The sequence below is a fragment of the Neoarius graeffei genome, chromosome 4, assembly GCF_027579695.1.
Source record: "Neoarius graeffei isolate fNeoGra1 chromosome 4, fNeoGra1.pri, whole genome shotgun sequence".
NCBI lineage: Eukaryota > Metazoa > Chordata > Actinopteri > Siluriformes > Ariidae > Neoarius > Neoarius graeffei.
The window spans coordinates 115,645,267-115,667,766 of NC_083572.1; the positions used below are offsets into that span (position 1 = coordinate 115,645,267).

The 22,500-nt window shown below is 41.8% G+C and overlaps 2 protein-coding genes across 5 annotated transcripts in view; both read right to left on the reverse strand.

The window, feature by feature from the left end:
• The window catches only part of itgb7 (integrin, beta 7), an 86,958-nt gene extending 72,966 nt beyond the window's left edge, over nt 1–13,992 (reverse strand). The window contains exons 1-5 of one of the 3 annotated variants that reach the window (XM_060920269.1): nt 13,918–13,992; nt 8,287–8,371; nt 8,044–8,123; nt 5,671–5,866; nt 5,231–5,419 (exon numbers count right to left, since the gene is read on the reverse strand). In XM_060920269.1, coding sequence (XP_060776252.1) covers nt 5,231–5,419; nt 5,671–5,866; nt 8,044–8,123; nt 8,287–8,347 — 526 coding nt within the window. In that variant the 5' untranslated portion in view covers nt 8,348–8,371; nt 13,918–13,992. Of the gene's footprint in view, nt 1–5,230; nt 5,420–5,670; nt 5,867–8,043; nt 8,124–8,286; nt 8,372–13,725; nt 13,745–13,917 lie in introns of those variants that run through there. The other 2 variants (XM_060920268.1, XM_060920270.1) reach the window with 2 other exon arrangements.
• A 2,360-nt stretch (nt 13,993–16,352) lies between these two features.
• The window catches only part of pfkmb (phosphofructokinase, muscle b), a 59,519-nt gene continuing 53,371 nt past the window's right edge, over nt 16,353–22,500 (reverse strand). For both annotated transcript variants that reach the window (XM_060920266.1, XM_060920267.1), the window contains 6 exons: nt 22,485–22,500; nt 21,212–21,273; nt 20,942–21,053; nt 20,652–20,751; nt 19,446–19,551; nt 16,353–16,593 (listed from right to left, as the gene is read on the reverse strand). The exon at nt 22,485–22,500 is cut by the window's right edge and continues 149 nt beyond it. In XM_060920266.1, coding sequence (XP_060776249.1) covers nt 16,458–16,593; nt 19,446–19,551; nt 20,652–20,751; nt 20,942–21,053; nt 21,212–21,273; nt 22,485–22,500 — 532 coding nt within the window. In that variant the 3' untranslated portion in view covers nt 16,353–16,457. The remainder of the gene's footprint in view (nt 16,594–19,445; nt 19,552–20,651; nt 20,752–20,941; nt 21,054–21,211; nt 21,274–22,484) is intronic.

The following is a 22,500-nucleotide window of genomic DNA, read 5'->3' on the forward strand; positions in this document are numbered from 1 at the left end:
CACCCCTCCCCCCGCTGGGCCGTTCTGACCACAATCTGGTTCACTTGTCCCCTACATACAGTACATACCTATGGTGAATAAACAACCACCCACCAAGAGGTATGTAAGGAGCTGGTCTGAGGAGACCAGTATGGCACTGAGGGACTGCTTTGACACCACGGACTGGGATGTGTTGTGTGAACCTCACGGGGATGATATTGATAGCCTGACAACCTGCATCACGGATTACATTAATTTCTGTGTTGAAAACACTGTGCCAGTCAGGAAGGTATGGTGTTTTCCCAACAATAAACCCTGGGTGACCTCTGAACTAAAAGCCCTATTAAATGAGAAGAAGAGGGTTTTTAAATCTGGCAACAAGGAGGAGATGAGGAGAGTGCAGAGGGAGCTGAAGAGGGGGATAAGGAGAGGCAAGGACAGCTACAGGAGGAAGCTGGAGGAGCACCTCAAGGGGAGCAACACCAGAGAGGTATGGAGAGGCCTGAAAACCATCTCTGGCTACACAAAGGACAGTAAGAGGGGCCCTGAATCCGGGGGCCAAGACTGGGCAAATTAGTTGAATCTCTTTTTCAACAGATTTGACTGTGCCACCCCACCCTCCCCCACTCACCATAGTCCTGACCGGTCTGTGATATCACTCCACCACCCCCCTTCCCTCATAATACCTCTGACACCAACAGCTCCCTCCTCACACCACATCACCCCCCTCCGATCCCTGTCAGACCAATCCACACACTCCAACCCTGACCTCACTCTACAGGACTCACACCTCAGCTACACCCCTCACCTCTCCATAACAGCTGATCAGGTGTTGAAGGAGCTGAGGAGGATCAAGACAAGGAAAGCTGCTGGCCCTGATGGTATCAACTCCAGACTGCTTAAGGACTGTGCAGATCAGCTCTGTGGGATTCTTCTGTACATTTTCAACCTGAGCCTCAGTCTGGAGAAAGTTCCACTTCTGTGGAAAACATCATGTGTGGTTCCAGTTCCCAAGACTGTGCACCCCAGGGAGCTCAACCACTTTTGGCCAGTAGCTTTAATGTCTCACCTAATAAAGATAATGGAGAGGATTGTTCTCTCCCACCTCCAACACCTGGTGAACAGTGAGATGGACCCCCTGCAGTTCGCATATCAACCGGGCATTGGTGTGGATGACGCTGTCATTTACCTGCTACACCGGTCACTTTTGCACCTGGAGGGCACTGGGAGCACTGTGAGAATCATGTTCTTTGACTTCTCCAGTGCTTTCAACACAATCCAGCCATCACTGCTTAGGGGGAAGCTGGAGGGAGCTGGTCTTGACTGCCACCTGGCTGCATGGATCATCGACTACCTCATTAACAGACCGCAGTATGTGAGGCTCCGTGACTGTGTGTCTGATGTGGTAGTGTGCAGCACAGGGGCTCCACAGGGTACAGCGCTTTCTCCTTTCCTCTTTACACTTTAAACATCTGACTTCAGCTACAACACGGGCAGCTGACACCTCCGGAAGTTCTCAGATGATCCAGCCATCATTGGACGTGTCAAAGGGGGACGATCTGGAGTACAGAGAGGTCATCACCAACTTTGTCGCCTGGTGCAAACTGAACCACCTGTGCATCAACGCCAGCAAGACAAAGGAGGTGGTGATCGATTTCAGAAGGACGGTTCCTCAAATTGCACCAGTGAACATCCAGGGTTTGGACATTGAGATCGTGGAAGAGTACAAATACCTGGGTGTTCACCTCAACAACAAACTGGACTGGACTAACAACACAGATGTCCTGTACAAGAAGGGCCAAAGTCGTCTCCACCTCTTGAGAAGACTGAGGTCTTTTGGTGTGTGCAGGACACTGCTTAGGACTTTTTATGACTCTGTGGTAGCATCAGCGATTTTCTACGCTGTGGTCTGCTGGGGCTGTGGAAGTTCAGAGAGGGACAGGAAGAAACTTAATAGTCAAGAAGGCTGGCTCAGTCTTGGACTGTTCTCTGGATGCCATTGAGGTGGTGGGTGAGAGGAGGATGTTAGCCAAGCTGACCTCTATCATGGATAACCCCTCTCACCCCCTACATGAGGCTGTGGGGGCTTTAAGCAGCTGGTTTAGTAGTAGACTGCTACACCCACGGTGTAAGAAGGAGAGATACCGCAGGTCATTCATACCTGCTGCTGTCAGACTGTATAACACCCACAACTTGTAACGTAGCACCAATAACCTGTTTGTTGTTATATTTGCACTACTTCACCACTACTACCTCTGCCATCTCTCATCAATGCAATTATTATGTGCAATAATATAGGCCTTAAACTATTTTTACGCATATATATATATATATATATATATATATATATATATATATATATATATATATATATATATATGTGTGTGTGTGTGTGTGTGTGTGTGTGTGTGTATATATATAGAGTCTACCTGTAATGTGCAATTTTTCCGAGCCTCTCAATAAGGCAATTGTTCTATACTTTTTCACGGTAGATAATGCAAATAGCCCTCTGTATTTAATCCTTCGTTTGTCTAATTTTTATTTAAGTTTTATTTGTTATCTGTTTGACATTTTCTTGCTACTGTAACACATGAATTTCCCCGATGTGGGATGAATAAAGTGAATCTAATCTAATCTAATCTAATCTAATCTAATCTAATCTAATCTAATCTAATCTAATCTAATCTAATCCTGGGGCTTTGTTCACGAGTGATGATACAATGGAGCGCGAGATGGACAAGCGGATTTGGGTGGCATCAGCAGTAATGCGGGTGTTGTCCTGGTCCATCGTGGTGAAGAGGGAGCTGAGCCAGAAGGCAAAACTTTCAATTTACCAGTCAATCTACGTTCCAACCCTCACCTATGGTCATGAGCTTTGGATAGTGACCGAAAGGATGAGATCATGGATACAAGAGGCTGAAATGAGCTTTCTCTGTAGGGTGGCTGGGCTCACCCTTAGAGACAGGGTGAGGAGTTCAGACATCCAGAGGGATCTCAGAGTAGAGCCGTTGCTCCTTCATGTTAAAAGGAGTCAACTGAGGTGGTTCGGGCATCTGATTAGGATGCCTCCTGGGTGCCTTCCTTTAGAGGTTTTCTGGGCATGTCCAACTGGAAGGAGACCTCAGGGTAGACCCAGAACATGCTGGAGAGATTGTATGTCTCATCTGGCCTAGGAGCGCCTTGGGATCTCCCAGGAGGAACTGGAAAGCATTGCTGGGGAGAGGGACACCTGGAATACCCTGCTTAGCCTGCTGCCACTGCGACCTGACTTCGGATAAGCAGAAGAAAATGGATGGATGGATGATTGGATGGATGGATGGATGGATGGATGGATATTAACTGTGTCCAAAAGTGCTGTCGACTTCTCTGGGCTCGGAGGCATCTGGGATGGACCATCACACAGTGGAAATGTATTGTGGTCAGATGAATCAGTATTCCAGGTCTTTTTTGGAAGAAATGGATGCCATGTGCTCCGGACCAAAGAGAAAAAGGACTATCCAGACTGTTAGCAGGAACAAGTCCAAAAGCCAGGGTGTGTCATAGTATGGGGTTGTGTCAATGCCCTTGGAAAATGTAACTTACACTTCTGTGATGGAGCATTAATGCAGAAAAGTACACTGAAATTTTGGAGCAACATCTGCTGCCTTCAAGACGACGTCTTTTCCAGGGAGATTTCAACAAGACAATGCAAAACCACATTCTGCACACATTACAAAGGCGTGGCTGTGGAAGAAGAGGGCGTGTCCCCTCTGTCCCCAATAGAGAATGTGTGGAGAATTTAGAAATGATAAATATGACAGTGACGACCCTGTACTGTTCCACACCTTAAGACCTGTTTACAGGAAGAACAGAACAAAAATAACACCTGAAACACTTCATCACTTGGTGTCTTCAGTCCATAAACATCTTTTAAGTGTTGGGAGAAGTAATGGGAACATTATAAAGTGGGAAATGCTTTACTGTCCTAACTTTTTTTTAAATGTGTTGTAAGAATCAAAATTGAAAAGTGTTTATTTAAAAAAAATCATGAGGTAAAACGTCAAATAATGTGCTGTTGTATTGTTTTGAGTGTAATACAGGTCAAAGATTATTTACAAATCATTGTTTTCAGTTTTAATTTCAACTTCAACACACCATCCCAACTTTTTCTAATTTGGGGCTGGAGTTAAAAAAAAATTTGTATTCTACATTTGTGTATATTTATGTTTAAGGAGACTCATTGATGTGAACCTCAATCTATCTGCCTGGATGACTTAATGAAACACTGTTGAACACGCCATTCCATCTGACCTACACCATCGACACAATGTACATCATTTACACCATCTACACCTTCAACACCGTCTACACAATTTCCACCATCAATACCATTTACACAATTTCCACCATCTACACCATCAGCACCATTAAACATCATCAACACCACTTAAACCTTCAACACCACCTGTGCAATAAACACCATCTACATCATCTACACCATTTACACCATTAACACTATTTAAACTATTTACACCTTCAGTGCCATCTACACCAGTAAACACCATCAACACCATTTACACAATCTACACCAGAAACATGCTGTATACCATTAAACACCATCTACACCATAAATACCATTTACACCATCAACAAACCATGGCTTAATGGTTAGAGAAGCGACTTTGGGGCCAAAAAGTTGCTGGTTTGATTCTCTGGACCAGCAGGAATGGCTGAAATGCCCTTGAGCAAGATACCCAAGCCCCAACTGCTCCTCGGGCTGCTCTGGGTATATTGTACATCACTCTGGATAAGAGCATCTGCTAAAAGCCTGTAATGTTACACCATTAAACCCATCAACACCTTCAATACTATCTCCACCATCAAAACCATGTACACTATTAAACACCATTTACACCATCTGCACCTTTCTGTGTGGAGTTTGCATGTTCTCCTCGTGTCTGTGTGGGTTTCCCCCACAGTCCAAAGACACGAGGTTAACTTAACATGGGACAGGCTCAGGCTGAAGTGCCCAAGAATGGCAGCACGCATGTACGCAGAGGCTTTGCTCTCCTTTGATGAACTAAAATTTCATTGTCCATTTGTGTAGTGACAATAAAGGCATTCTATTCTATTCTATTTACACCATTTACATCATCTGCACCATTAAACTCATCAACACCTTCAACACCTTCAACACCATCTACACCATCAACACCACTGAATCATTCAGAACAGTAATCTTAGATGTAAAAGTGAGGACCAGTGTTCTCACCGATGCGGATTTTAGTCTGCGTGACTTCACTCTGCGTGATGATCTGCAGTGTCTTCAGAATTTCCTGCCCAAGTTTCTTAATCTCCTCCAGATCGTCCTTCATGGAGTAGCTCAGGTCCATCAGGTAGTACAAGTCTATGGGATAACCCTTAGCCCTCTTAAACTCCACCTTAAATTCCTGTGGCACACCTTCATGCAGAAGAGAAGATTTAAGGAGGATTACAGATGATAACAAATGCAAGCTTTTTGTCAGCTAACATTTACTGAAAAGAGTCTTAATGAAAGTTTCTGTTAGTGGTCATGACAGGTTTAGGTAGGTCTTATGAAGCCCAGTGGGTCTGAAAGAATAGTGTTACTATCGAATGTATCTGTGTCTTTATAGTTAATGTACTGAAGTAAAGATTTGATAACACTACATGGTGAAGATGTTTCTTCCTCACCGATTCTGAGTTGGACTTTCAGGCTCTGTGGTTTGAGCTGCACCACATTTCCGGGGTCACTGTTCAAGTCGTTGTCTTTCATGAGGATGGCATCATTCCTGGGATTAATCACATTTTCGCTCTGACAATTCCTTATCCTCAGGGACTCAGCAGAGTCGCATCTATATGTGTCTGACTCTCCAGAATTGAGGAAACCCTGCAGTGTTTGTGAGAAGTTTGTTAGAAAGTCTATAAAACACCCTTTGAGAACTCACAATAGTTCTCCCATTTTGTTGGGATTTATATATAAAACCTTTACAACTGTTTACTGCATGAGCACTGAATATCTTTTACTCAGCACAACTTAGCCAGTATGACATCATTCACCAAAACAAACATGAAATCATTTTTATTTCCAATTTATCTGACTATCTCTCCATTTCTAAGTGCTCTATCAGCACCAAACAGAAAGTTTAAACACAGCACTAAATCATATTAATTAGAATGACTTTTTTTTTTTGCAACATTGTGGAAAAAACAATTATGATGTAAATTAATCTCACAGTTACATCAAAAAATTTATTCCTAAACTTATATAGGGAAAAAATCTTAAATGTCTTAATGTTTATTTAATATTAGCCTGCTGGCTAACACTGGCACATTTACAGAAATGTTGATTAATGTGTGCTGTCCAAGTAAGGAAGGAAGGAAGGAAGGAAGGAAGGAAGGAAGGAAAAATACAAATATTTTAGATTGAATGCAATAAAATGGGAAAAAAATCCAGCAGTGACTGCAGTTCAGCAGATATCACTAATCAGATTTATTAAAAGACTTTGTTTTAAAAGACAAATATTAATGTGCTTCCTTCAGAGGGTCCATCATATACATATGCGTAAGTCATAGAAAACACATTTATGTGGGATTCATGATGAAGTCCACATCAATACTTAATTATATTTCAGATCATGGAAATATGTAGAAGAGTCCTGTTACTGTATCACAGTATTACACTTATGCTATTATCACTGTTATTTATGTTTTTATATGTATATTCTTCCAATATTTCATTCCTAATTTTAATATTTTTATTGAGTAATTTGTTTCTAAATCAAAGCTAGTCATTAAATCTTAAACTTCAATGAGAAAAAACAATCAGAAACAATGCGCATTACAAAAACTGCTCATAAACAGGAAATGATGCAGGATGTAGTTACAGTACATGTTCCTGTTTCTGATAGCATGAACAAATGACACAGGCCTTTTCTTCCTCCTTTATAGTCAGGTAACATCTTGGATATGCACCTTCATACGATGTGATATCGACTCATCTTGTGTAATAATGCCACAGCTCACTCGCTCACTCTATCACTCTATACAGTACATAAACTGTATACTCTTCACTTCTAATGATCACAGAACTGCTCAAAACTTGAAACACATTTCGAATTAAATACAATGTTTTATTCCAGAAAGCCTTCAAAATAATAAAATAATGTATTTTACAGGATGTGCAGCCTGTATGTAGCCATTTTCAAAAATTGCAAAAATGAAATTGAATTTACAAAACAGACTGCTTATACAGGATTTCTGTATTATTAATAAATTATTTAAAATCTTACTTTGGTTCTAAAATCTGCTTTTTAAAAAATATTTAGCAATGTTTCATTCCTTGGTTTTGTTCTTTAAAAATTCCACAAGTAATGTTTTCAAGATACATTTCATATTTATCTCATCTCATTATCTGTAGCCGCTTTATCCTGTTCTACAGGGTCGCAGGCGAGCTGGATCCTATCCCAGCTGACTACGGGTGAAAGGCGGGGTTCACCCTGGACAAGTCGCCAGGTCATCACAGGGCTGACACATAGACACAGACAACCATTCACACTCACATTCACACCTACGCTCAATTTAGAGTCACCAGTTAACCTAACCTGCATGTCTTTGGACTGTGAGGGAAACCGGAGCACCCGGAGGAAACCCACGCGGACACGGGGAGAACATGCAAACTCCACACAGAAAGGCCCTCGCCGGCCACGGGGCTCGAACCTGGACCTTCTTGCTGTGAGGCGACAGCGCTAACCACTACACCGCCGTGCTGCCACAAAATGTCCTATTTCACAATATCAGAATTACGTCATGTTGTACATAACAGTAGGTGTGATGCGACAGAGAGGCGATGCTTCCAGGGGTTTTAGGGAAGTTACTGAGTTCCTACCACAGGTACACACTACAGTCATGTCATGGTCATGTGACCTACTGATGATCATGCACAGCCACACCCCTAAACTGATTTGTTAGCTGAGTAAAAAGTTAAACTTGAGAACTTGATAATCAGAAATTATAATTTGATCATTACATTGGAACAAGAATCAAAGTGATAATCAGGGAACTTACCTCCTGCTTACACCATGCACATCCTGGACTCTTCACACAGTCAGTGCAGGTAGAGTGTTGCTGACACCCTGGAGCTAGGTCTAACACACACACACACACACACACACACACACACACACACACACAAAATCATCCATCAGTCAATAAATGTATGATATTTAGCCTAAACCAAGCAACAACATTTCAGCACAAAGCAAATGAACAGAGATGAAATCATTAATCTGACACAGTGAAGGTGGTTACCTGCTGTACATCTCAGTGACACCAAGTGAACAGCAAGGACAAAGGTTAGAACCAACCTCATGACTCCTGAAGAACTGAAGAACTGCTGAAGAACAGCACACAGAACGTTAGGTTACGATGAAGCTACAGATCACTTGACAGCTTTATCACTGAATATCTGATCTGTTAAACATCACACAGAATTTGAATGACTTAAAACATGAGCTAATTTTATCCCTAATCTATCCCCAATGATGAAGCCTGTGGCGACGGTGGCAAGGAAAAACTCCCTCAGACGACATGAGGAAGAAACCTCGAGAGGAACCAGACTCAAAAGGGAACCCATCCTCATTTGGGCAACAACAGACAGCCTGACTATAACATTAACAGCTTTAACATGAAGTCAGTTTCGTTGATGTTATAAACTCTTCATTGATGGAAACTTGAGTGCAAAACTGTTCATGACAACTGCAGTCCTAAAGTTAGCAAGTCAACTGTAGTCCTCAGCCATAAAAGCATTACTGTACACATTCTCTCAGTGATGTTACAGCTGCAGATGAGGTTGGAGATGAACATGACGGTTAAAAAACCCTTCCAGACATTGCTGTAGACATCACATCCATCCACAATCACACCACAAGGAGTTTCTGCACACTGAGTTTCTCACAGTTATTCAGGGATGTCAGTCTCCAGCTCGTCCACATGAGTGCATTGTAATAATCATATATAAAGTGTAACATGATACACAGATTTATTTTGTGCATTTATTACACTGAGATATTTACTTTCATTACCAACAATGTAAAAGCATTGAAGCTGGAAATGTAATGTATGTTAACTTTTTGGCTGATGCAGTTTCCTGTGACATAATTTCTGTTTTTGGATTGTTCAATCTACAATCTTTTTCATCTTTTCTACAAATAATTTTCCACTATTATTTTATTTTTGTTGTATCAAAAATAAAACAATAGTGTCTGATAATGACACCAATATTTTTGGCGTCTGATCAGGGCTGTGTCTCGCTGCTTGTGTTGCTTGATCTTAGTGCAGCATTTGACACTATTGATCATTCCATTCTTCTGGATAGACTAGAAAATGTTGTGGGAGTTAAGGGAACGGCCCTCTCCTGGCTCAGCTCTTATTTAACTGATCGCTATCAGTATGTTGATGTAAATGGTGATATTTCTAGACATACTGAAGTAAAGTTTGGTGTTCCACAAGGTTCTGTCTTAGGCACACTGTTTTTTTTTTCTTTATATATGTTCCCTCTGGGTGATATTATTCATAAGCATGATATTAGTTTCTACTGTTATGCTGATGACACACAGTTGTATGTTTCTGCAAAACCTGATGAGAGACACCAGCTTAATAGAATTGAGGAATGTGTGAAGGACATTAGACACTGGATGCTTATTAACTTCCTTCTGCTTAACTCTGACAAGACTGAAGTACTTGTACTCGGACCACGTGCAGCTAGAAGTAAGTTTTCTGATTCCACAGTGACTCTGGATGGCCTTTCTGTTTCTTCACGTGCAGCAGTAAAAGACCTCGGAGTGATTATTGACCCCAGTCTTTCATTCGAAACTCACATTGATAACATTACCTGGATAGCTTTCTTTCATCTCAGAAATATTGCTAAGATAAGAAATTTAATGTCACTACATGATGCGGAAAAACTAGTTCATGCTTTCGTTCCCTCCAGGTTGGATTATTGTAATGCCTTACTGTCTGGATGTTCCAATAAGTGCATAAACAAGCTCCAGTTAGTTCAAAATGCAGCAGCAAGAGTCCTTACTAGAACTAGAAAATATGACCCCATCACCCCTGTCTTATCCACACTGCATTGGCTCCCAATCAAAGTTCATACTGATTATAAAATACTACTATTGACCTTTAAAGCACTGAATGGTCTCGCACCACAGTACCTGAGTGAACTTCTGCTCCTCTATGACCCGCCACGCCTACTTAGATCAAAAGATGCAGGCTATCTGCTGGTACCTCGTATAGTGAAGGCTACATCAGGGGGCGGAGCCTTTTCTTACAAAGCCCCACAGTTATGGAACAGCCTTCCAAGTAGTGTTCGGGAATCAGACACAGTCTCAGTGTTTAAGTCTCGGCTGAAAACAGATCTGTTTAGTCAAGCCTTCTGTTAATGGTGTTTATGAGGTAAAGGTGTAGATCTGGAGGGTCCTCAGACAGAGTGTTTTGGTAAACTGGGATGTATGGATGCTGTCAGTCCCCCACTCTCACTCGCCCACTCAGGTTTGTTGATGGTGTAGTGGCTGCTGCTTTATGTCCCGGGGCCCCTCATGCCTGTGTTACCTTCTGGCTCTCCCTTTTAGTTATGCTGTCATAGTTAGTTTTGTCAGAGTACCTGCTTGCACTCAGTGCAAAATGTACACTGTTCTAAACCATTAGGTGACAGTGGGCATACCTAACAACCTATTTCTTTCTGTCTCTCTCTCCCTCTTGTTACACATCAATCCTGAGACATCAGTAAGATGCTGAACTTCTTCTGCTCCTCAGACTTGCCTGATCCATCCTGATGCCCTACTTCTGGCTGGAGTCTCATCACATCGCTCCTGTGGAGGGCGGTCCCATATGGACAGTCAAAAGTCCCACTTGGAAGACGCTCTGGACACTTACAGTTTTGCTACGATGGTTTAGAACTACAATCCCCATGATAACTTTAGGACTGCAGTTGTCATGAACAGTTTTACACTCAAGTCTCCATCAATGAACAGTTTATAACTTCAACAAAACAGACTTCCTGTTAAATTATTATGAATTTCCTGGTTACACAGTTGTACTTTGTGACTCTACAGGACACAGTTACAGAAGTGAGTTATTTATTATCACGCTATCTTTTATCACCCAGATGAGGATGGGTTCAATTTTAGAGTTTGGTTCCTCAACGTTTCTTCCTCATGTTATCTGAGGGAGTTTTTCCTCACCACCATCACCTCAGGCTTCATCATCAGGGATAAATACATTTATTAGGGATAAAATTAGCTCATGTTTGAAGTCTTTATTTTTCCGATAAAGCTGCTCTGCGACAATGTTGTTAAAAGCACGAAACAAATAAACTGACTTGACTTGTTAAATGAAGTGATGTATTCTTAAATACTGCACAAATAAAACATCCTAATAAAAAAACAGTGATGTCCTGAAACTGAAATGACAGAAAAGGGAACTTGTGATTATTAAATTACTGGTGGACGAGTAAACAATAGTAGCTGCTGCAACACAGTAGAAAAGCATTCAGACTGTCTGGAGATCACGAGTCCCAACAACGCCACAGCTGCAGCCGTCTACACCCAGGAGATCAAACTTCACCATGCTCTCAGGGTGGGAGGAGCATACTCCATCTCCCCCGTCAATCACAGCATCTGAGGGCTCATGTATGAGGAAGAGGGTAAATAATGCTTTCCTCAGAGCGTGAGTGTGTTACTGCCCTGGGCTGCAGCAGTTTCAAAAGATTGCAGTTAATTGGGTTCTTTGGACTTTTTTTCCTTTTGCTTTTTTGTGAATGTTCAGTTATTTTATACTTCATTTTTTCTCCTTATAATTAGATGTGGTTTTGACTGCTGAGTACATAGTTTAATAAATGAAAATCTCTCTCTCTCTCTCTCTCTCTCACACACACACACACACACACACACACACACACACACACACACACACACACACAGAGAGCCAGACAGTATGCTGTTGTTTTAAGGAAGTTGTGCATCACAGTTAAACCGCATCTGTCTTCCTGTGTGACACTGAAACACCACCAGACTGAAAATCAGACAAATTTTTCTTCATCACTGTGGGAATGTTTTCACTGTGTCTCTGCCTGCTCACACAATGCCGAACAATCGCTGAACTTTACAATTTTAACCAAGTTTGACCATTTCTGAAACCTTTTGGCACTATTAGTGTAAAAAAAAAAGTTTAAGGACCGCTAATGATGATGATGAATTTGGGATTATTATATTAATGATGAGTGGATTATTACTGAAAAACAAACAAACTAGTGTCTAAAACTTAGTCATTTTTTTAAACTGATGTGTAAATAATTGGATCTAACTCTGATACTTTAAAAATACTCTTCTCTACATCATCATCATCATCATCATCATCATCATCTGTGAATTTGAACTTTATGTCCCCAAAGCAGGTCACACACTGATCTAATTACTGAATCACTGAACTTTGATGAACTCTATTAAATTAAAGACGATGTTTGTTTCATAACTCATAATTTAATTCATTCTTAAAGAACTTTTCACAAAACTTGTTTTTTTTCTAAAAGTCTAACGTTATATGAATTTCTCTGAACCATTAGAGCTTTTTATTGCTGAACTTTTCCATCACAGAGAAACAAACCACGATAGAACTCCTGTACGTTTAATTACAACTGCAACTCTATTCAGTTTTACTCGTTTTAACATTAATGAGCTTTAAATATTTCAATCTAATCTATTAAAACTATATAACAATTTAAAATAGTTAAAATAGTTTAAAATAATCTCCATCAGCATTATTTCTTTGTTGCCCATCAGTTTGCCCATCAGCGAGTTACACAGCTGGATTTTTTTTTCACTTTATTAAAAATCACCTGTGTGTAGTTCACACCTTTAAGGTTGCCAGATTTTTCTAATTGTCAAACTTTTCATTCACTATTTTTATTCATTTAATTAATAAAATAAAGTCAGTGTTGGCGTTAATCTGATGCTCTCCAGTAAAGAAACCACATCCACGGTGTGAAGGAGACTCTGACCAAACACTCATCTGCTGCACTTACAGACAAACTTTAACTACATTCATCATTTTATCCATAAAATATTTACTCATTAAGGTAAAGTTAAGCGACGTCTCTGATTAAAACACTTCTCCTCTGAAGTCCTCCATGTGTAATAAAAAAGATTGTAATAACATTAATAATTAATTGTCATATGTATAGTATGTATTTAATTTTTAGTCATTGAACAACAGTCCACAGTTTTTTGAATGAATTTACAGCCAGAACATAAATTTCAGTGAGAAATGTGTTTAAGTTCAGGGTCAGATTCATCTCTCTCTCTCTCTCTCTCTCTGAAAAGAAAAGCAGCTTCAAACAAACAGAACGGAAGCTTTCATAAAAAATTACACTGAATAAATTAACTCCATTAAAATACTAATAGCATAAATCATAAAAGTAAATATTTTATCTTATAATTGTGAATGATGAAAGGATGTTTATACAAATTTGATGTTAACTCTCACAGACAGAAAAAAGTTATCTTAAATTAAGAAGAAAACATGAAGAACTCCAGATGATGATAATATTTGAAGGCAGAGATCATGGTTCATAAATTCACTTTCCTGAAACTCGTGATAAGTTCTACCTGCGCATTTTAGAGAGAAAATAAATTCTATTTCAGAATGAGGATTTTCCTGACCATGTGACAGATCACTGACACAGAGACTGACCTCATTTACATACACTCAGCTGAAACAGAGGCGTGAAGGCGACAGGAATCGAGGAAAGGCTCAAAAACAAGATCAAATGAAGAGAAAGATCAGGTGTGTGAAGATACAGAATATATATAAACATCTAAAGATAGAAATGTGATCATCATTAAGACATAAGAGTTCTGTCAGATAGAGATGAAACAAACTCACTGTGAACGTTTCTGTAATGTTCTCGTGTCCTGTGAAGAGTTTTCGTGAATGTGTGTCGTTTCTGTGTCTCTGTTCCTCTTACAGCAGTGCTGTGTGGTTTGGTGTGTGTGTGTGGTTTGGTGTGTGTGTGTGTGTGTGTGTGTGTGTGTGTGTGTGTGTGTGTGCGTGTGTTTGAGGACGGTGGCATTTCAGTTTTGTCAGTCTGCCGCTCTTCACGCTCATTCTCAGAACACAGTTTCCAAGTTTCTATATAAGTCATTTGTCTGACTCGCGTGTGTTTAATGAGGTGATTATTCAACCATTTGCTGAAACACACACACACACACACACACACACACACACACACACACACACACACACACACACACACAATTATTGCACTTGTATTTTTGTGGAGACTCTCACTGACAGTAATACATTCCCTAACCCCTTACCATAACCATCACAACTAAATGCCCAACCCCACCCTAACCCTAACCTAAACTTCATTCTAACCTGAACCCTCAAAGTCTTAACCCTCAAACAGCCAGGACCAGAACAAAATGTCCTCACTTCACAACAATGTCCTCACTCTATTGATAAAAAACACATTCTGGTCCTCAGTAGCACATATGAGTACAAGTTCACTCCCTCACTCACTCCAAAATCCATCCATCCATTATCTGTAGCCGCTTTATCCTGTTCTACAGGGTCGCAGGCGAGCTGGATCCTATCCCAGCTGACTACGGGTGAAAGGCGGGGTTCACCCTGGACAAGTCGCCAGGTCATCACAGGGCTGACACATAGACACAGACAACCATTCACACTCACATTCACACCTACGGTCAATTTAGAGGCACCAGTTAACCTAACCTGCATGTCTTTGGACTGTGGGGGAAACCGGAGCACCCGGAGGAAACCCACGCGGACACGGGGAGAACATGCAAACTCCACACAAAAAGGCCCTCGCCGGCCACGGGGCTCGAACCCGGACCTTCTTGCTGTGAGGCAACAGCGCTATCCACTACACCACTGTGCCGCCCCCTCACTCAAAAATATTTAAGATAATTATTTTTTGGATGTCAGTGAATTGAACTTGAGTTCGAATCCATTTCACTTTGAGTCATTGTAAGCTGCTGACTTCCTGCTGCTGCAGCTGTAGGATTTTCTGGGTCAGAAAGAACACACATGGTCTACAGTGAACATCTCTAACAGAAGAAGAAGCCTTTATTTGCCATATGCACACTCAAGCACAGTAAAATTCATCCTCTGCATTTAAACCATCTGAACAGTGAACACACGCACACAAGTGAGCACACACACATCCCCAGAGCAGTGGGCAGCCACTACAGCACCCGGGGAGCAGTTGGGGATTAAGTACCTTGCTCAAAGGGCACCTCAGCCCAAGGCCACACCATGTTAACCTAACTGCATGTCTTTGGACTGTGGGGGAAACCGGAGCACCCGGAGGAAACCCACGCGGACACGGGGAGAACATGCAAACTCCACACAGAAAGGCCCTCGCTGGCCCCGGGGCTCAAACCCAGAACCTTCTTGTTGTGAGGCGACAGTGCTAACCACTACACTGCCGTGCTAGGAGAAAATAAGTCAGATGAGAGCGTACAGATCAAACACAGGCAGGTTTAACTCACTAATTATAAAGCAAATGCAGGATCTTTCAATCAGCAAGTCATTTCACTTCTATGTAGTAAAGATTTATTTGTCACATGCACACTCAAGCAGAGTAAAATTCATCCTCCACATTTAACCCATCTGAAGCAGTGGTGTAAGTACAGTGGTGGGCGGCACGGTGGTGTAGTGGTTAGCGCTGTCGCCTCACAGCAAGAAGGTCTGGGTTCGAGCCCCGTGGCCGGCGAGGGCCTTTCTGTGTGGAGTTTGCATGTTCTCCCCGTGTCCGCGTGGGTTTCCTCCGGGTGCTCCGGTTTCCCCCACAGTCCAAAGACATGCAGGTTAGGTTAATATGGGACGGCCTTGGGCTGAGGTGCCCTTGAGCGAGGCGCCGAACCCCTGACTGCTCCCCGGGCGCTGTTAGCATGGCTGCCCACTGCTCTGGGTGTGTGTGTGTGTGTGTGCTCATTGCTCGCATGTGTGTGTTCACTGCTTCAGATGGGTTAAATACAGAGAGGAATTTCACAAGCATGTGACGAATAAAAGTTGCTGATGCTCTTCTGCTTGAAATAAACACTGAAAGGAAAATCAGCTGCAGAAGAAGAAAAAGATTTCATTATTGATCTTAAACACCGTGAATGGAGATTACACCGAGATGGAGTCAAGTTTTATTATCAAATATTAGATCAAATGTGTCTGTTCTCACTTCCAAAGATTTTTTTTGTAGTTCCCTGAGGATTTTATAACACACACATGATTCTCTGCACTCTGACAGTGTTTTAGAGACGTGCTCTTTATTTTCTCAGTGAAATACATCAGTGACGTGACTGTAGTGCACACACACAGACACACACAGACACACACAGACACAGATGCACAATAACTGTGGTTTTCAGATGGAAACTGTGCATCACGTGCATGTATGTGTATATCTACACCACTCCTCTCTTCTTGATCACGCTCTCCATGCTGGTCTTCTCAGACAAGTCCAAGCTGATCTTGTACTTGGCCAAAATCTTCAGGAGGGGCCTCAGACTTAACCACCACTGAGTCTTGGGGATACGATACCTACACACACAGAAGAGGCTGGGGCGTCAATATTTATGCACAGGACAGATTCAGGACTAAGACAAGTACACAGACCTTGTGCGTGTGGCCTGTCCAGGTGTGCTGATGTTCTTTTAAAATGGTTTAATCTAAATGATATACAGTGTACTGTGTAATTTATACAGTTAGCTTATGATGTGAGGAATGAAACACACAGGGGCGTGCCTTTGTAGGAAAATAATCAGTGACAGGGTGGTGTGATGAAGTGGAGTTAGTGTTATCACCAAAAAGTTGATTATTTCTTGATACCAGCATGTCCTCTTGTGTTTTATTTCTCTTACTCCACAGCAGAATACCAATGATTACAAAGTTCTCTGGAGTAAAGAAGTGATATTACTGAGGAAACATAAACTCCTCCCTCTGACACTGGACACACCTTCCATCAGTGTTAATGAACAACATCTCATTGAAGGAAACTTCACCATCTGTTTACAGTGGTGCTTGAAAGTTTGTGAACCCTTTAGAATTTTCTATATTTCTGCATAAATGTGACCTAAAACATCATCAGATTTTCACACAAGTCCTAAAAGTAGATAAAGAGAACCCAGTTAAACAAATGAGACACAAATATTATACTTGGCCATTTATTTATTGAGGAAAATGATCCAATATTACATATCTGTGAGTGGCAAAAGTATGTGAACCTCTACGGTTATCAGTTAATTTGAAGGTGAAATTAGAGTCAGGTGTTTTCAATCAATGGGATGACAATCAGGTGTGAGTGGGCACCCTGTTTTATTTAAAGAACAGGGATCTATCAAAGTCTGATCTTCATAACACATGTTTGTGGAAGTGTATCATGGCACGAACAAAGGAGATTTCTGAGGACCTCAGAAAAAGTGTTGTTGATGCTCATCAGGCTGGAAAAGGTTACAAAACCATCTCTAAAGAGTTTGGACTCCACCAATCCACAGTCAGACAGATTGTGTACAAATGGAGGAAATTCAAGACCATTGTTACCCTCCCCAGGAGTGGTCGACTAACAAAGATCACTCCAAGAGCAAGGCGTGTAATAGTTGGCGAGATCACAAAGGACCCCAGGGTAACTTCTAAGCAACTGAAGGCCTCTCTCACATTGGGTAATGTTAATGTTCATAAGTCCACCATCAGGAGAACACTGAACAACAATGGTGTGCATGGCAGGGTTGCAAGGAGAAAGCCACTGCTCTCCAAAAAGAACATTGCTGCTCATCTGCAGTTTGCTAAAGATCACGTGGACAAGCCAGAAGGCTATTGGAAAAATGTTTTGTGGATGGAGGAGATGAAAATAGAACATTTTGGTTTAAATGAGAAGCATTATGTTTGGAGAAAGGAAAACACTGCATTCCAGCATAAGAACCTTATCCCATCTGTGAAACATGGTGGTGGTAGTATCATGGTTTGGGCCTGTTTTGCTGCATCTGGGCCAGGACGGCTTGCCATCATTAATGGAACAATCAATTCTGAATTATACCAGTGAATTCTAAAGGAAAATGTCAGGACATCTGTCCATGAACTGAATCTCAAGAGAAGGTGGGTCATGCAGCAAGACAACGACCCTAAGCACACAAGTCGTTCTACCAAAGAATGGTTAAAGAAGAATAAAGTGAATGTTTTGGAATGGCCAAGTCAAAGTCCTGACCTTAATCCAATGGAAATGCTGTGGAAGGACCTGAAGCGAGCAGTTCATGTGAGGAAACCCACCAACATCCCAGAGTTGAAGCTGTTCTGTACGGAGGAACGGGCTAAAATTCCTCCAAGCCGGTGTGCAGGACTGATCAACAGTTACCGCAAACATTTAGTTGCAGTTATTGCTGCACAAGGGGGTCACACCAGATACTGAAAGCAAAGGCTCACATACTTTTGCCCCTCACATATATGTAATATTGGCTCATTTTCCTCAATAAATAAATGACCCAGTATAATATTTTTGTCTCATTTGTTTAACTGGGTTCTCTTTATCTACTTTTAGGACTTGTGTGAAAATCTGATGATGTTTTAGGTCATATTTATGCAGAAATATAGAAAATTCTAAAGGGTTCACAAACTTTCAAGCATCACTGTATTATCAGTGCAGCATCCGCTGGACACGCCCAATCACTATGGAAACGATATCATATTACACCAAGTGCATTAATATAAACTTGCATTACTGCTGTTAGAGAGAATTAATCAACATCTTCTGACCAATCAGAGTCCAGCTATGAAAAAGTTTGTTTAAAATGCTTTTCAGTGCTGAAATAAAAAATGAAAGTGGAGTTGTTTTTAAAGCAAACACTGCTGTAGGGTAATTGGGGCAGAAATGGGGCGGAGTCAGATGAGTCACACTGCAGGACTGATATGAGGAAATTAGTGGAGTGGATCATCCTGAGACTCACTGGAGCGAGACAGAGAGACTGAGACAGACAGATAGACAGAGAGAGAGAGAGGAATGAGAGGCAGAGAGAGAGAGAGAGAGAGAGAGAGAGAGGACTGAAAGGTAGAGAGAGAGAGAGAGAGGACTGAAAGGCAGAGAGACAGACAGACAGAGAGAGAGGAATGAGAGAGAGAGAGAGAGAGAGACAGACAGAGAGAGAGAGAGAGAGAGAGAGGACTGAGAGGCAGAGAGAGAGACAGAGAGAGAGAAAGAGAGGACTGAAAGGCAGAGAGAGAGACAGAGAGAGACAGAGACAGAGAGAGAGGACTGAGAGGCAGAGAGACAGAGAGAGAAAGAGAGGACTGAAAGACAGAGAGAGCGAGACAGAGAGAGAGGAATGAGAGGCAGAGAGAGACAGAGAGAGAGAGAGAGACAGACAGACAGACAGACAGAGGGATATAAGTATGACATCACTCACTCAAAGTCAGTGTTCTCCTTGAGCTCTGTCAGAGGCTGGAACACCACAGATCTCTTCTTCAGGCCCAGGACACAGGCCGAGTCCGGTGTGTTGGCAAAGATTCGACCTACACACACACACACACACACACACACACACACACACACACACACACACACACACACACAGGACTCCTGAAGATCACTCCAGAAAAATAGAATAGAATGCCTTTATTGTCACTATACACATGTACAATGAGATTAAAGCATCTCCAATAACAGTGCAAACAGCGTGGAGAGAGAGAGAGAGAGAGAGAGGAAGGGGGAAAAAGGGGGGGGGGGGGGAGTGTGTCAGGGGGTTAAGGTGCACAGTCCTGAGGTGTGTGTGCTGTATGTAAAGTGCACAGTCCTGAGGTGAGGTGAATGTGTTGTATTTCACATTATGGAGTGAGGTATTGCACATTATAAAAGTATTGCACAGAGAGAGTCCCTTATAAAGTACTGCACATTATAAATTATTGCACGAGGAGAGTCACATAGTAAAATAAATACTGTAGACTATAAAGTCAGAGCATATCCAAGTTCAGGGCGGTTATGGCTTATGGAAAGAAGCTGTTTTTGAATCGGTTTGTCTTTGTCCTGATGCACCTGTAGCGCCTCCCTGAGGGCAACAGGTCGAACAGATCAAAGCCAGGGTGGGAGCTGTCCTTGATAATGTTCTTAGCTCTGCTAAGGCAGCGGGAGGTGTAAATGTCCATCTGGGAGGGGAGAGGGCAAAGAACTACACAGTTCCTGTTTTTCCACCTCACCACAGGAACCATGACAATAAACAGAAGTGACCCAACCTCAGTGACGGTGACATCATACTAGTGATCAGATAAATCACACGGAGCAGGCGGACTCAACCTGCGCTTCTTCACATTTATTCTTTACTTTTCTTTAATTTAAGATAAACAGGCACACACATTACTGCCATCTAAGGCCTGTTTTTATTTGTTTATTTTTTAATGACACCTCAGGATTAGTCACATTGTGAATTTGAGCTTGCCCAATCAGCAGTGTTGAATGAAACAAGCTCCACCCCACTGCATCCAGATCTGCAGAAATGCATTAAAACTAGAGCAGGGTTTAAAATGCTCCTGGATCTACAACACCAAGTTCCTGAGTTCCTGAAAAAGGTTCCTGTGGTGGAAATAAACACACACACCCTCACTGTGATGTCACTAACCGTGTCTGTAATACTCCTTGAGTTTCTGTGTCACCCACAGCACCGCTTTCGCCCCCATCTTAGTGCCAAAGTTCCTGTCGAATGGGGACGGAGTTCCACCCTGAGAGAGAGAGAGAGAGAGAGAGAGAGAGTGGTTTCAGATAAACTGATCAGACAGTGAGATGATGGAGGAACAATTTTATTTTATTTTATTTATATTTTGCTTTTAACACTCTCACACAGCAGCTTTACAGAAATCTCTAAATTCCAGATATAAAATTGGAGCGTATGAATGTACCCAGCACTCGGACCTGCTGCATGTGTCCCAGGACATTCTTGCGGCAGTCGAACACTCCTTTACCCTCCTGGGAGTACAGGTTAAAGATGAAGTCTGTTGTGTAGTTGGGGTTACACTTCTCATTCCTGAGGAGCACAGATGGAGTGTTAACCATCATCTGTAAACGCAGTGTGTAAACCCGTTTAATCTGATCACACCGTTAAACTCTTACGCACAGAAAAACGACAAAATACAACAGAATGATAAAGAATAAAAGAGGAAATTACAGAGAAAACACACAGACCTGAGGATGAGGCCTCTTTGCACTGTGGTCTTCATCTTCTCTAATAAATGCTCAACATTCATCTGGAAATTACAACCAATTAACCATCAATTAACCCATACAGCAGCATATTACAGATCACACACACACACACACACACACACACACACACACACACACACACACACACACACACACACAGATTTCCCCCTGATGATTTTCCATGTTAAAGTTCCCTGAATGCAGGGACATTGGGATGTTTTTCTGGGAGGCCAGGGCTGTAAATGGGGGTGTGGGAGGCATGGGCTACTTCACCCTTCACACTGTTATCCCTTCTTTCGTGGTGCCCCGCCCTGGACAGCGCTGTCCAACACAGCAGTGCTGATTAGACTGAGCTGCTATTGACCGTGACCCAAGGCTTTAATTTCACATATATGATTTGAGAAGTATACATCTGTTCTCTTTTGAGAAGAGACTCTCAGTTTCTGACCTGCACTAGTGGAGGAAGAAGTGTTCAGATTCTTTACTTCAGTAAAAGTGCTAATACCACATTGTGAAAATATTCCACTATAAGTAAACGTCCTGCATTCAAAACCTTACATAACTAAAAGTTGGAATATTATCAGCAAACATCTTACTTCAGATATCAGGAGGAGAAGCACTCATCGAGCAGTAAACTGGTCTGTGTCAGTGTTGGACTGTGATATATGATGTTTTTGTATTATTACTTCTACATTTAATGTGGATGTTGATGTTACTGCTGGAGATGTTTAAGGTTGAGCGCCTTTTAATGAATGTATAGGTGTGTGGGAATCATGCTTCTTTAAAAAGGGAGCTTTTCCTGAGCTCAGAAAAACAACCCTGTTTTCATCTTTGTGACAATTAATTTTCCAGCAAATAAAAAAATGCAATCTGAAAAGTAACCAGTTGCTAAAATTGTTGGATAAATGGAGTGGAATATTTCCCTCTGTGTAAAGTCGCATAAAATAGAAATAAGCAAATACAAGAACCTCAAATATGGACTTTAAGTATGTGAGTGAATTACATTCTACCACTGACCTACACACACACACACACACACACACACACACACACACACACACACACACACACACACACACACACCCCTGTCAGTGTGTGCAGAGTATTCTAGCGACTGCCATGCCTTGAACCAGGCAGCCTTTTGAGTGGCCTCAGGAGACAAGAAGCAGGAGTCAGAGTACTGAGTGGGATGGGATTCTCTCTCTCTCTCTCTCTCTCTCTCTCTCTCTCTCTCTCTCTCTCTCTCACACACCTGCAGGTCCTGGATA